The sequence below is a fragment of the Hyla sarda genome, chromosome 1, assembly GCF_029499605.1.
Source record: "Hyla sarda isolate aHylSar1 chromosome 1, aHylSar1.hap1, whole genome shotgun sequence".
Taxonomy (NCBI): domain Eukaryota; kingdom Metazoa; phylum Chordata; class Amphibia; order Anura; family Hylidae; genus Hyla; species Hyla sarda.
In genome coordinates this window covers 38,319,764-38,335,903 of record NC_079189.1, presented here as the reverse complement: position 1 = coordinate 38,335,903, position 16,140 = coordinate 38,319,764, and the positions used below count along the sequence as shown (strand labels likewise).

The 16,140-nt window shown below is 45.7% G+C and overlaps 2 protein-coding genes across 2 annotated transcripts in view; one reads left to right on the top strand and one right to left on the bottom strand.

The window, feature by feature from the left end:
• Nucleotides 1–14,862, bottom strand: part of EIF2AK3 (eukaryotic translation initiation factor 2 alpha kinase 3) — a 64,867-nt gene extending 50,005 nt beyond the window's left edge. The window contains 2 exon segments of the mRNA XM_056553942.1: nucleotides 2,539–2,668; nucleotides 14,491–14,862. Of these exon segments, the coding sequence (XP_056409917.1) occupies nucleotides 2,539–2,668; nucleotides 14,491–14,756 (396 nt within the window). The 5' untranslated portion in view covers nucleotides 14,757–14,862.
• Nucleotides 14,863–15,397: 535 nt separating this feature from the next.
• The window catches only part of RPIA (ribose 5-phosphate isomerase A), a 102,941-nt gene continuing 102,198 nt past the window's right edge, over nucleotides 15,398–16,140 (top strand). Inside the window, exon 1 of the mRNA XM_056553965.1 lies at nucleotides 15,398–15,514. The gene's annotated coding sequence lies outside the window, so the exon portion shown is untranslated. The remainder of the gene's footprint in view (nucleotides 15,515–16,140) is intronic.

Here is a 16,140-nt window from a genome sequence, read left to right as displayed (position 1 = left end):
CCGATGTATACACTCAGCTGCTCCCTTCCCCGATGTATACACTCAGCTGCTCCCTTCCCCGATGTATACACTCAGCTGCTCCCTTCCCCGATGTATACACTCAGCTGCTCCCTTCCCCGATGTATACACTCAGCTGCTCCCTTCCCCGATGTATACACTCAGCTGCTCCCTTCCCCGATGTATACACTCAGCTGCTCCCTTCCCCGATGTATACACTCAGCTGCTCCCTTCCCCGATGTATACACTCAGCTGCTCCCTTCCCCGATGTATACACTCAGCTGCTCCCTTCCCCGATGTATACACTCAGCTGCTCCCTTCCCCGATGTATACACTCAGCTGCTCCCTTCCCCGATGTATACACTCAGCTGCTCCCTTCCCCGATGTATACACTCAGCTGCTCCCTTCCCCGATGTATACACTCAGCTGCTCCCTTCCCCGATGTATACACTCAGCTGCTCCCTTCCCCGATGTATACACTCAGCTGCTCCCTTCCCCGATGTATACACTCAGCTGCTCCCTTCCCCGATGTATACACTCAGCTGCTCCCTTTCCCGATGTATACACTCAGCTGCTCCCTTCCCCGATGTATACACTCAGCTGCTCCCTTCCCCAATGTATACACTCAGCTGCTCCCTTCCCCAATGTATACACTCAGCTGCTCCCTTCCCCAATGTATACACTCAGCTGCTCCCTTCCCCGATGTATACACTCCGCTGCTTCCTTCCCCGATGTATACACTCATCTTCACATCATGCTATGTGTGTTATGATCTCCACGTGATGCTTTACCCTGACAGAGCAGGAACCCGCATGGATTTACTTTATGCCTGTTCGCATATGGACTTCCTGTATTTTTATTACTATGTCGGAACCGTTTATTGAACATCTCTATTGTATACCGCCAATTCCTTTAGCTTCTTTTATTTATTGTATTTGTTACTTCTGTTCCCAACCTGGGATGTTGTCTTGTTATGGAAATCATTGTATGACACTTTTTTTACTTTTAAATAAAGCGAATAAAAAAAAATTGTTTAATCAATCAGCTCTGGTCTTTGATCTCGAAATATAGGAACTCCCCTTTCTGAAGGAAGCTCTGGTGAAATGTTTATCTAAGGGTTAATTTGGTGACTTGCTGGACTAGTTGTGAATACCCAGAAGTCTAGAGGCTTTAACCCTTGCACCATCACACTCTCTAGAGTCTTGGTTGGACCGATAGGGTGTGATTGTGACACTGGGGTATTGGCTGTACCCCTTATAGGGTGTGATCGTGACACTGGGGTATTGGCTGTACCCCTTATAGGGTGTGATCGTGACACTGGGGTATTGGCAGTACCCCTTATAGGGTGTGATCATGACACTGGGGTATTGGCAGTACCCCTTATAGGGTGTGATCATGACACTGGGGTATTGGCTGTACCCCTTATAGGGTGTGATGGTGACACTGGGGTATTGGCTGTACCCCTTATAGGGTGTGATCATGACACTGGGGTATTGGCTGTACCCCTTATAGGGTGTGATCGTGACACTGGGGTATTGGCTGTACCCCTTATAGGGTGCGATCGTGACACTGGGGTATTGGCTGTACCCCTTATAGGGTGCGATCGTGACACTGGGGTATTGGCTGTACCCCTTATAGGGTGCGATCGTGACACTGGGGTATTGGCTGTACCCCTTAGGGTGTGATCGTGACACTGGGGTATTGGCTGTACCCCTTATAGGGTGTGATCGTGACACTGGGGTATTGGCTGTACCCCTTATAGAGTGTGATCGTGACACTGGGGTATAGGCTGTACCCCTTATAGGGTGTGATCGTGACACTGGGGTATAGGCTGTACCCCTTATAGGGTGTGATCGTGACACTGGGGTATAGGCTGTACCCCTTATAGGGTGTGATCGTGACACTGGGGTATTGGCTGTACCCCTTATAGGGTGTGATCGTGACACTGGGGTATTGGCTGTACCCCTTATAGGGTGTGATCGTGACACTGGGGTATAGGCTGTACCCCTTATAGGGTGTGATCGTGACACTGGGGTATTGGCTGTACTCCTTGACGGCAGCCCTGTGTACAAGGTAGGGCCGACACACAAGCCTGGTTGTTCCCTATAGGGAGTGTTTTGTCCCCTTTCGGGAGTGTGCGCTATTTGCAGGGTGCAAAGACATTAAGTCTTATGGGACTCTGCCAAGGAATTAAAAACTGCCCGCTTTTGGGAGGTGTCTGCTAAGGGAGATTCTACTGTACAATAAATATCTAGGAGGTAAGTATAACCTGGTAATAGACCAAAGTGTGTGTGTGTAAGACAATGCATGTCCAGGAGAGGGGAAAACTCACTAGAACAGGTCATAGGGGCACTCGAGGGCCAGCACAGCCATGACATCAGACCGGGCTCCTAGAACCCACATAAGACAATATTTTAAAGTTCAAACATGAAAGCCAAAAGAAGAATCATCTAGAATACATCAGCACCCTGTGTATGATGTAAGGGATAATGGAGACCACCCCACAGACTACACCCCTCAGAGAATCCGCACAGTACACACCTCAGGCTTACTAAGGCTGGAGGACACAAGAGACCCCGAGCCCACGTCCAGGTCCCACTGCTTCCTGCCATGGTTCTCCGCATCCAGAGCCGCGATCCTTCCATCCAAGGTACTGATTATTACCAGCGACCTAGGGGGAATAGAGACAGCGAAAGTGAGAAAATGAAATAAATAGAGATGAGCGAACTTACAGTAAATTTGATTTGTCACAAACTTCTCGGCTCGGCAGTTGATGACTTTAGCCTGCATAAAAGGAGTTCAGCTTTCAGGTGCTCCGGTGGGCTGGAAAAGGTGGATACAGTCCTAGGAAAGTCTCCTAGGACTGTATCCACCTTTTCCAAACCACCGGAGCACCTGAAAGCTGAACTAATTTATGCAGGAAAAGTCATCAACTGCCGAGCCGAGAAGTTCTTGACGAATCGAATTTACTGTAACTTCACTCATTTCTAATTATAAATATGACAAATATTTATAATAAATATTTATAGTAATTATGAAATTATACTATACAAGAAGAAAATAACTAAATATAATAATTAAAAATGAATCCATTCTAAGTAAAAATAAGACTAAGATCACACACAGTATTTTGGTCAGGAGTCGCAACAACAGTGAAAAACTATATTGGGAAGATTTTCACCTTTTTCTGTGTTGGTTCCACATCTGGTTTTGGCTAAAAGCAAAATACTAAGTGTGAACATAGCCTAATAAAATGTATAACAAGCTAATTCTTTCTATTCTTACATGAAAAGAATGGAAAAATACATCTTCAATTTTCATTACAAATTATTTTTACTTTATATAGATTAATACTATATAAAAACTGGAAAAAAATAGATGCTCTACTGTTTACATGAATTTAACATTTCTTATTGTAACATGTAAATAATATTTCCCCATCAGAAAAAAAATTCTATGCAAATTTGCATTTTTTTTATTTTTTTATAGAACATAAAATCATCGTCATTTATTAAGTTGAAAAAAATGCAAATAGTAAAGACTTAAGTAGTAGACAAAATTTTTTTTTTAAATGATAAACCAAAACACCATAGCAATACTACACAAATTTCAAATGGAATTTCCAGTAAATGAAGAATAAAGTAACCAAAATCAAACCTAGGGAGATGTACGACGCCAATACTGAGGGTCTGTCTCATCCCGGGCACAGGCAGGGTACGCTCTATACCCTCAGGCAGGGTCCGCACTATACCCTCAGGCGGGGGTCTGACTGCTGTGGATCATCCCGGGCACAGGCAGGGTACGTTCTATACCCTCAGGCGGGGGTCTGACTGCTGTGGATCATCCCGGGCACAGGCAGGGTACGTTCTATACCCTCAGGCGGGGGTCTGACTGCTGTGGATCATCCCGAGCACAGGCAGGGGCCACACTATACCCTCAGGCGGGGGTCTGCCCGCTGTGGATCATCCCGAGCAGGGTCCGCACTATACCCTCAGACGGGGGTCTGACCGCTGTGGATCATCCCGGGCACAGGCAGGGGCCACACTATACCCTCAGGCGGGGGTCTGACCGCTGTGGATCATCCCGAGCAGGGTCCGTTCCATACCCTCACCCCGGGCACAGGCTGCACTATGACTCCTTTGCTCTGCAGACTATAATACGAGTGTTCCAGGCTGAGCCAAATGTAAACAGATTATCTGCATAAGAAGGATACAGTCACCTATGTGCACAGCCAGATAATAAAGGGGACTACAAAGACCAGCAAGATGTATGAATCCCATCCAATATCTACTGTACTCGCGGTTTCTTGAGATTTTTCTCATTTTCTGCTCCGGGCTGTCATGGATATATCAATGAGACTGGAAATCCCCGTCCGCAGACGCCAGCTGCTCGGTCCTCAGTATACTGCCGTCACATGGTGCACACCGCACCGCTGCCATACCTCTCAGCAATACAACCCAGCCGCTTGGATTAACCCCTTCCCTCCCATCATTGGAGAAGCTTTTTCACATATATAGCCCCCTAACTATGAACAGCTCCCCCAGTGGTTCTCATGCAGTATCACCCACCAGCCAGTTACAGATCTCAACTATGACTCCTATGAGGCCCACATAACATGGGGAGGGGGGGGGATGGGTTATCGAGGATTATGCAAACTGATCATTTAAAAAAAAAAATTATAAATAAATAATAATAAATAATAAATAATAATAAAGCAGCCTTCATAAGCCTTAGGGCGCGTTCACAATGAGGGATTCCTGAGAAATAATTTCAGTCATTTTATCCATCAAGCGGAATTTCCATGTGTGAATGAAGGAGGAGGCCATTTAATACTTTTCTGAACTCCGCTTGAAAATGATGTCGGGCAGAATTTTATTTTTTTTCACCATTGACTATTGGATTCTGCTTGCGGATTCCGCTTGAAGAATGAGAATGTTCTTTCTTCAAGCAGAAAGGAATCCAGCGTCGGAATTCCGCTAGCGGAATTTCTGCAGTGTGAACAGGCCAGCAGAAAACAAACATTTAAGAGTAGCTCCCACCATCCGTTTTTTTTTCCTGTCCCTGCCTATTGCCCATCTATCCCTAACCCCCTCCCTTTACATTTTTTTACTACCGTATATTAAAAGGTCTTTTTGTCTGCCAGGCAGACTTCCCCAGCAGGCGCGACGTCACTGATGCCTGCTGGGGCCAACACTTCCGCCCTTAGTTCACTATACAGGGTGCCTCCAGATGTTTCACCACTACAACTCCCAGCTTGTCCTGACACCTACTGGCTGGCAGGGCATGCTGGGAGAGTTGTAGAGGTGAAACAGCTGGAGGCACCCCGTGGTGAAAAATAATAACTTTGTGCAGAGCAGCAGCAGTGCGGCGCTCCCCCCCCCCCCCCCCCCCCCCAATACCTCTAGTGCAGAGCGGCAGCAGGTAGATGCTGGGAGGCGGGGCCGGCATGTCAAGCCAGGGAGCCAATGCGCTCTCAGCGCTCGCTCCCCCCGGTCTGATAGGCAGGGAGCAATCGCAGGCAGAATTAATTAGGACTGATGCGCGGCCAGCATCAGTCCGAATTCAGGCGTGACGTCACGCCAGCCTGCAGCCGGCCACTAGGAGGGAGACCCCTAGTGGTCGGTTTTCAACAGTAAAATAAACTATTTTAATGAAAAAAAAACTTAATAGGTTTATATTAGAGATATGTTGTAGTACATAAGTACTACAACATATCAAAAAAAAGTTTGGTGACAGTGCCTATTTAAAGTCAATGGGCAGAGGGAGATGTGCATTCATTTGGAGTGGAGAATTCAAGAGGAATTACTCGAGTAAATTCCTCTTGAATTACTCCGTGTGAATAGGCCCTTAAAGGGGTACTCCAGTGGAATTTTTTTTTCTTCCTTTCAAATAAACTGGTGAAAGAAAGTTAAAAGGGGTACTCCGTCCCTAAGACATCTTATCCCCTATCCAAAGGATGGGGGATAAGATGTCTGACCACTGGGGACCCCTGCAATCTTGCATTTGGCACCCACCTCTTTGAGCTGCACACCGCGCTGCCCACTCACAAACTGCGGGGTGCTGACCATGGGGCGGGAGTATCGTGACGTCACACCCCCTCCCATAGACTAGCATAGCGGAGGGTGATGTCAGACGGGGGTGGAGTCTCGACAGCAGTTTGTGAGCTGGCAGCGCAGTATGCGGCTCAAAGAGGTGGGTGCCAAATGCAAGATTGCGGAGGTCCCGAGCAGTGAGACCCCCACGGTCAGACATCTTATCCTCTATCCTTTGGATAGGGAATAATATGACTTAGGGCGGAGTACCCCTTTATAACAGATTTGTAAATTACTTCTATTTAAAAAAATATTAAAATCTTAATCCTTCCAGTACTTAGCTGCTGTATGCTCCAAAGGAAGTGGAGTTCTCTTCTTTCGGACCACAGTGCTCTCTACCGACACCTCTGTCCATGTCAGGAACTGTCCAGAGTAGGAGCAAATCCCCATAGAATACCTCTCCCGCTCTGGACAGTTCCTGACACTGACAGAGGTGGCAGCAGAGAACACTGTGGTCAGACAGAAAAGAAATTAAAAGAGAAAATAACTTCACAACTTCCTCTGTATTATACAGCAGCTGATAAGTACTTGAAGGATTAAGATTTTTTAATAGAGGTCATTTACAAATCTGTTTAACTTTCTGGCACCAGTTTATTATCAAAAATGTTGTTTTCTGCCGGAGTACCCCTTAGGACCAAGCCCAAGCCTGATTTCAGACAATTCACCTCAGTTCTCGTGATCAGTGGGGGTCCCAGCAACCGGACCTTGAATATGCTATAGATAAGGGATATCATTAACGATCAGTCACTATAAAGGCAAGTGCTCATAGCGAACTCTACCAGTATGCAGAAACATACACCGATGTCTGTCCTGCCATAAATATGCCTTTATTACCAGCTGGCTTTTGGGCTTGGCATTGTGGATGATAAAACTTAGATTTGCACCCGTGTGACTGAATACTCGTTTCTTTTAAGCTTTTACCCTTTCGGTGAATGCATGCATTTGTGCTATTTCACAGTGGCGCCCAGGTTGTCAGCCCTTTCCATTCTCTTTTTTGTCTCAAAACACATTTAATTTTTTTTTTCCTTTATTTGGAATACACAGACACTTCTGCAAACCAAGAGGTTATACCTGTCAATGGAGATATGCAGAGGCACCTGTGAGGACACTGCGATCATGTTTGCCTGAAAGGGTTAACCACCAGAACTGCAGTATCCCCCCCCCCCTTTTCTCTTCTTCTTACAGGCTCTGATGATGCTGTGATGAAAATTTACATTATTATGAAATGAAGCGGCAAGTGACAGTCGCCCGCTTCGCTTTTGACATTGGTCCGTAACTAGTGAAAGGGTTTATGACAATCGCTACAGAGGAGGTCGAGAGTCCATTAACATTCCTTTAATCTGCCGATAATCCTACTCTTTCTTAACGCATAAAAGGACAAAAAAGACTTATCAGCTAAAAAAAAAAAATACGGAAAAAAATTCTTAAAGCATTTTTCCTCCCAGGAGGAGAAAAAACAAAATAAAAATTAATTAATAATTACAAAAAATAAATAAATAATAATTATATTATAAAACAATAAAAATATAAATAAAAAAGTTCTTAAATTTAATATTTTTTACATTTTTACTATATTATTTTTCCTATTTTTATTTTTTTTTGCTAATTTTATTATTTAAATTTGTTATTTTTCCTATTTTCCCATTTTCCCTATTTTCCCATTTTCCCCATTTTCCCTATTTCCCCATTTTCCCTATTTTCCCTATTTTTCCATTTTCCCTATTTTCCCTATTTTCCCTTTTTTCCCATTTTCCCCATTTTTCCATTTTCCCCATTTTTCCATTTTCCCCATTTTTCCATTTTCCCCATTTTTCCATTTTCCCTATTTCTACAGTATTTTTACTATTATTTATTCTTATTAATAAAAAAAAAATATTAAAATGAAAGAAAGGAGTATGGAATAATAAGCTTTTTTATTATGATAATCTGTTTTTAACACGGTATTTAAGCTATATAATACGTAGACAGCCGTTGGCTGTCCAGGCATGCTGGGAGTTGTAGTTTTGCAACAGCTGGAGACACAACCTTTGTTAAACACCAATTTAGACCTTCATGAGAGAAATCAGAGAGTCTTTACATACATATTGTCCAATATCCCCCTTTGATAGTTTAGATAAGGAGGCAGATTAAGTGTCACGTAAATTTTCTGTCTTGGCTTTTTTTTTCCTCCTCTTCCCTTTTTCTTTAATTTTTAGGACCGCACCAATTTAAAACCCCCCTATGAAGCTTGTTCCATTTGTAGCAAACAGAGTTTACTGCTGAAGCTGTACTCTTATATCAAGGGAAAATGACATTTGCGAGTGTGGATGCGTATTTTCCACAGTTCCTTTCTTCAAGAAACAGCGCCTCTCTGGCTCTCAGTTTGTGTATGGTACTGCCGCTCTGTTCCATTGAAGTGAACAGAGTCAAACTAATAGCAAATCCAACCTGAGGACAAGTGTGGCGCTGGGTGTTTTTTTGTTTTTGTTTTTACTGAAGTGGTTATTAGAGTAAAGAAAGAAAGAAAGAAGAACCAGCAGCGAGGTGACGGGGACAATTCCCACCGCATTCCTCCCCGGGGACTATGTCATTGTAATTGCCCCCCCAGGGGCGGACGTGAGAGCAGAAATAGCCAGGATCACACACACCCCCCGCCGCAGCAGCGCCAGCACTACCAGGTACAAGAAGTATAAAACAAGTGAATTAATTCTATCATAAAATGTCCTGTTTACATGGGACTGACTCTCTGCCCTGCAGAGTCAAGGATTAGGATGCACCCAGAACAGGCAATAGAGAAGTCAGGACGCCGACAATGGAAACGTTGCGCCAAGTCATGTGACCTGAGCAAATATTTGTCGTATAGAGACAAGACGCTGATCGAGAGCTGGAAAATGGAACATTCTGGACTAGTGGAGGAAGAACAGGTCTCTAACATGAGGCTCTTCAAGCAGTTGCAAAACTACAGCTCCCAGCATGCCCTGACAGCCTGCGGCTGTCAGGGCATGCTGGGAGCTGTAGTTTTGCAACACCTGGAAAGAACTTCTGTACAGGATCCACAATTGTCCTTGGTGAATAGAGATGAGCGAACTTACACTAAATTTGATTCGTCACAAACTTCTCGGCTCGGCAGTTGATAACTTTTCCTGCATAAATTAGTTCAGCTTTCCGGTGCTCCGGTGGGCTGGAAAAGGTGGATACAGTCCTAGGAAAGAGTCTCCTAGGACTGTATCCACCTTTTCCAGCCCACGGGAGCACCTGAAAGCTGAACTAATTTATGCAGGAAAAGTCATCGACTGCCGAGCTGAGAAGTTTGTGACGAATCAAGTTTAGTGTAAGTTCGCTCATCTCTATTGGTGACCTCAACCTCAGACCTAGTGCCGGGCGATATACCAGTGGGTTTTTTCTGTACGGTATGAATTTTTCCCTATACAGTGATCCCTCAACATAAGATGGTAATCTGTTCCAAATGAGCCATCGTTTGTTGAAACCATCGTATGTTGAGGGATCCGTACAATGTAAAGAATAGGAAGTTAAACTCACCCGTCAGCGCTGCCGTGGATGTCGCCCTCCGTCGCTGTCGCCGTGTCCCCGACGCTCCGGATGTCTCCGCTTCCCCAAGATCCTCGCTCTCCGTCACCGCCATCACGTCACTACGCATGACGGCGTGAAGACGAGGATGAAGAGCGCCGGCAATGCAGGGGATCCTTAAAGGGAAGGTCCGGAGCCCCGAGGACAGGTGAGTGATCATCACCGCAGCATACGGGGCACCATAAACGGCTATTCGGTGGCAGCTGAAGCAGTCTTAGCTGCCGGATAGCCATTTATGCGATAGCCCCAACATACAAAAGCATCGTATGTTGCCTCTGAGAGGCCATCACAAGTTGAAATTATCGTATGTCGGGGCCATCATAGGTCGGGGGGGGGGTCACTGTACTGCAATACCGGTCTGGACCCTCCCCCTCAAATGAATGATCAGCCATAAGGCGCTTGGGAACTAAACATATATGATCCGCGGGCACTGTCCTGCTTTTCCTCCCCCATGGAATCAGCCGCAGCGCTAATCATGGTACCCGCAGGTGCTGATCTCCTTTTCCTCCTGTGAGCCACGGCGCTGGAAATGAATGAGTTGAGAGCCGTGGAGATGGAGAATGGAAGCTGGCGGTAAGGGGGAAATGAGTGAAAATAAAAGAAAAAATATATATATATATACACACACAGTCAAATACCGTGGAACCACCATAAGTTTGAAAAATACTGTGACACATTTTTGGTAATACCGCCCAGCACTACCACAGCCTTGTGCCTAGGACCTCAACCCCGTGCCAACTACTATAAGGAGAATAGAGAAGTTCTGAACACAAGATGGCATACGGAGAGTGGGCGCCTCTCTACTAAAGTCTACTTGCCCACGGAGCATGGTGGACACCTTGGCTTGTACAATGGGTGTCAGATCTAACAGGCATTAAAATAGGCCATGCAAGGTGGGGGAATCAGGCCTAAGAGATGCCGCCCTCACACCTCAAGTGGCACCATTATACCGGACAGAGTCATCCTGGATAGAGATGAGCGAACTTACAGTAAATTCGATTCGTCACGAACTTCTCGGCTCGGCAGTTGATGACTTATCCTGCATACATTAGTTCAGCTTTCAGGTGCTCCCATGGGATGGAAGAGGTGGATACAGTCCTAGGAGACTCTTTCCTAGGACTGTATCCACCTTTTCCAGCCCAGACCAGAGCACCGGAAAGCTGAACTGATTTATGCAGGAAAAGGCATCAACTGCCGAGCCGAGAAGTTCGTGACGAATCGAATTTACTGTAAGTTGGCTCATCTCTAATCCTGGAGCAAAGACTTTATACCTAGTAGTCACTCCCCCCATATCCTAGAATGGAAGGGGAACATGAAAACTATGATGGTCCCCATTAACTGCTACTAAAGTGTCATAAATGGGTGCAGAGAGGGGGCCACCTAGATGTGAGTGATCTGCACCCACATAGGAGAGTCTGTTAAACTATACCCGCTCCTATGGTTGGCAATCCCAATACAACTAAAACTCTGAAGTTGGCGCATTGCCGTCTATTGAGGTCTATGGGAGTTGTCACTGCCCATAGTATACAGAGATAAGGTCCAACCTGTGACTTTTTAGTTGATGAGCGACTTCAACTGACAGCCAAATGCTTCCAGGCCACGTTAGAAGTTGTAGTCTCTACTCAGAACACAGGTCTGCTACTACAATAAATATGGTATTATACGGGGGACAACTCGAGCCCTTATAGGGAGCAATACTTCTACCCGTTATAGAGCCCGGCACTCTGGTCTCCAACATAACCCTGGTCTACAGAAAGATGCCTAGAACGCTGAAAGTAAAACCAGAACTTTGCATCTGGGATGCATGCTGGGAGTTGTAGTCTTTTAATAGCAAGAGAGCGAGAGGCTGTCTGGGCATGCTGGGAATTGTAGTTCTGCAAAAGCTGAAGGCACAATGGTTGGGAAACACTGATCTAAAAAGACAGGTTGAAGATAATTGTCAACTTTCATAATTTATGTGGTTCTGCAGCAGCTGAATTGTGTATTACGAGGTTCTGAAGCAGTTGAGGTGTCAATTAGGAGGTTCTGCATCAGCTGAGGTGTAAAGCGACAGATCACAGAACTAAGTTTGCTAAAGAGACACAAGTCGAAGATAACTGGTCAGCTACTGGGCATACTAGGAGTTGTAGTCCCCCCAAACATCAAACTAGTAACAGGTTGATGGTAATAGGGTGGCTGTTGGGCATGCTGGGATTTGTAGTTTTGTACAAATATAGAAACAGGTTGGAGATCCTGCCTCAGCCGTCTGGGCATTCTAGGAGTTGTAGTTTCTCACCAGATCTAGAGACAAGTGTTGTAGATTATGGCTCAGGTATCAGGGCATGGTGGGAATTGTAGTTTATAAACCTAAAAAAAAAAAGACACCAAATGAAGATAAGTGGGCTGTTGGAGCATGCTGGGAGCTGTAGTCTCTCTCCAGCTAGAGAAACAGGTTGGAGATCATGAGTCTGCTCTTGGGGCATACTGGGAGTTGTAGTCCCATCATCAAAAGAGAAACAGGTTGAAGATTACGGAACGGGCTGTTGGGGTATATTGAGAGTTGTTGTCTCTCAACATCGAAAGAGACACCAACTAAAAAGAATGGGTCAGACTGTCAGGGCACGATAAGGGATGTAGTCTAAGGCTGCATTCACATCACGTTATTGCAATACAATTCCCGTATCAGGTTTTTGATGGAAATTGGATTCCTCAAAACTGGACTAAACTAATCAAACAAATTTTAACCCGTATACGGTTTAAAAATGATATTCAGTTGCTTAAAGGACAACTGCAGGGGTATGACACTTATCCTCTATCCACAGGATAGGGGATAAGTGTTTGATTGCGGGGGGGGTCCGACCGCTGGGACCCCCTGTGATCTCCTGTACGGGGCGACGCCATTAGCGCTCATGGTGAGCGCTAAGGCGCGTAGCGTCGACCTAGAGGTCTATGGGGGAGGCACGAACGCTGCCTCCCCGTCTCTCCCATAGAGATGTATGGAGGAGGTCGTACCGGCTGCAACGTCATGCTGCGACCGGCACGCGCCCTGCACGGGAGAGCCGCAGGGGGTCCCAGCGGTCGGACCCCCCCCCCGTGATCAAACACTCATCCCCTATCCTGTGGATAGGGGATAAGTGTTCCATTACGCTGTGGATGTCCTTTAAGACAAAACTGTATAAGTTTTTTAACTTTTCACTCTATTATGAATAAAGTTTCACTTGTTTGATTGAAATTCCAAGAAAAAAAAAAAAAAAAAAAAACTGTGCAAAGTCAAAACCCGTATGGTGCAAACTGAATGGAACCGTACACACATACAGTTCTGTGCAGTTCCAATTGACTCATGTTAAGAACAAATATATACGGTTTATTATTAGAGATAGGCGAACTTACAGTAAATACGATTCGTTACGAACTTCTCGGCTCGGCGGTTGATGACTTTTCCTGCATAAATTAGTTCAGCTTTCCGGTGCTCTGAAAAAGGTGGATACAGTCCTAGGAAAGAGTCTCCTAGGACTGTATCCACCTTTTCCAGCCCACGGGAGCACCTGAAAGCTGAACTCATTTATGCAGGATAAGTCATCAACTGCCGAGCCGAGAAGTTCGTGACGAATCGAATTTATTGTAAGTTCGCTCATCTCTAATTAATATGTTTTTTTTTTTTTTCCCCCGGACCAAAAACTGTGGTAGGCTATGGTTTTGGGTACAGGGGGAAAAAAGAAGAAAAGAAAAAAAAAGGGAGGGGGGGCGCAAAACCGTACAAGACGCAGGATGCATCGTTTGGAATACGGTTCTGTACGGTTTTCACATTGAAAACTTATCCTGGGAACTGTATTGCAAAAACATTGTGTGAACGCAGCCTAAGACCAGCTAAAGGGCCACAGGTTGCATGGGTCTATATCAGTGTTCCCCAACCAGGGTGCCTCCAGCTGTTGCAAAACTACAACTCCTGGCATGCCCAGACAGCCAACGGCTGTCTGGGCATGCCGGGAGTTGTAGTTTTGCAACAGCTGGAGGCACCCTGCTCTATATATTACTGTAGGCTTTGCGATGTTATACGGTACAATACCCCTAGTAGTGCCCGGATCTACTTTGAAGAGACTACAATTCCCAGCATGCCCTTAGATTAAAGAACAACACCTGTCTCTGCAATCTATACAGCAGACAAGCGATAAGAGGATTTGCAGGTGGCACGGGGTGGGCACATACACGCGCTTTAGGTCATGTAACCTCTTTTTTACTCCTTTATTAAAGGGGTACTCCCGCAGAAATTATTATTATAATTTTTTTTTTAAATAAACTGGTGCAAGAAAGTTAAGTAGCTTCGTAAATTACTTCTATTTAAAAAAAAAAAAAAAACTTCCAGTACCTAGCAGCTGTAGGCTACAGAGGAAATTCTCTTTTTGAGTTTTTTTTGTCTTGTCCACAGTTCTCCCTGCTAACACCTCTCGGTCCATGTCGGGAACTATCCAGAGTAGCATAGGTTTGCTATGGGGATTTTCTCCTGCTCTGGACAGTTCCTGAAATGGGCAGCAGGTGTCAGCAGAGAGCACCGTGGACAAGAAAAAAAAAATACATTCAAAAAGAAAAGAATTTCCTCTGTGGCATACAGCTGCTAATAAGTACTGGAAGGGCAAAGACTTTTTTTTATTTTAAAGAAGTAACCGACAAGTTGTAAAAAAAAAAAAAAAAAAATATTTTCCACCGGAGTACCCCTTTAAAATTGGGTCTTCAGCAGAGACGTATGAAACTACAAGTCCCAGCATGCACCAGCGCTGCACTGTATAAGACCAATGTAGATGACAGTATGGAGCACAGTGTACGGATAGCCGGAGGGTCCAATCCCCGCCGCAGTCACCTGGGTCTGCTCTCCTCCCGGCCGCTCTCGTCCTGCTCAGCCCCGGACTCCACGTCCTCCACGACCACATCTCCGGCTGGGAAGGCTGCAGCAGCCCCGAGTCCAGGCGCTAATGAGCTGAGGCTGCTGCCGCCCTCGTCCTGCTCCTCCCAGGGGTATCCCGCTTCTCTCCCCGGGGCTCCCTGCTCCACGAGCCCGGCAGCCGCTTCTCTAATCAGCAGCACCACAATCACAGACAAGCCGAGCCGCCACCAGCGGGCCGCCATGGCCAAGCGAACATCTGTCCCGCAGCGTCACCGCCTCATTACACGTCCACCCTCCGCGCCGCCATGACACCTTTATAGCTACAGACAACTGTGCACACACAAGTCCCGCCCCCCAACCACCCGACAACAAATCACGGACGCAGAGATGACACATCGTACGCCTATTGGTTGCCCAATCTGTCTCTCACCACTCTGCGTCAACGCCCACTAACAAACCAAGCCTGATTCTATTGGTGGGGCCCGCAAGGCCTCATGGGACGTTTACTGACCCGTCAGCCAATCACGTTTTTCCATCGCTTCCCTCTGTTTACCAACTTTTTTTTAACAACCAATAGAAGGAGTGGCCTTTTTCCCTGAAGCTTATTGGACACTGGGTTTAGTGAGTGGGTCGTCTGTGATTGGTTACTGATAACGTCAACCCAGGGAAGAGGCGGGACATCGAGGAGAGGCTTAGCTGTGATTGGTTACCGGCCGCAATAGATACGTGGCTGGTTTTGAGTGTCTCTAACCGCCGCCATTGAGTTATAGAAGCGTGGGGAGACCGCCAGGGGGCGGAGCTATAGGTCACATGGAGTTTTCAAAATAAACCGACGTCACTGTTAACTCCTGCTTTACCAGTCTGAAGAATAAACCTAGCGGGGAATTCCAGGAGATTGTTGTTGTGACATATAAATTGTATTGTGGAGCAAAGTCTACAGTGTGTGGGGTGATAGCGTCTACTGTGACTACAGGGCAGCAGCCGGAGTATCAATTATGAGGTTCTGCAGCAGCTGCGTGTGTATTATATAGTTCTGCAGCAGCTGCAGTGTATATTATAATGTTCTGCAGCAACTGAGGTGTGTATTATATAGTTCTGCAGCAGCTGCAGTGTATATTATAATGTTCTGCAGCAGCTGAGGTGTGTATTATATTGTTCTGCAGCAGCTGAGGTGTGTATTATATAGTTCTGCAGCAGCTGCAGTGTATATTATAATGTTCTACAGCAGCTGCGGGGTGTATTATAATGTTCTGCAGCTGCTGAGGTGTGTATTATAATGTTCTGCAGCAGGTGAGGTGTGTATTATATTGTTCTGCAGCAGCTGCGTGTGTATTATAATGTTATGCAGCTGCGAGGTGTGTATTATAATGTTCTGCAGCAGCTGAGGTGTGTATTATATTGTTCTGCAGCAGCTGCGTGTGTATTATAATGTTCTGCAGCTGCTGAGGTGTGTATTATAATGTTATGCAGCAGGTGAGGTGTGTATTATAATGTTCTGCAGCTGTGAGGTGTGTATTATAATGTTCTGCAGCTGTGAGGTGTGTATTATATTGTTCTGCAGCAGCTGAGGTGTGTATTATATTGTTCTGTAGCATCTGCGTGTGTATTATAATGTTCTGCAGCAGG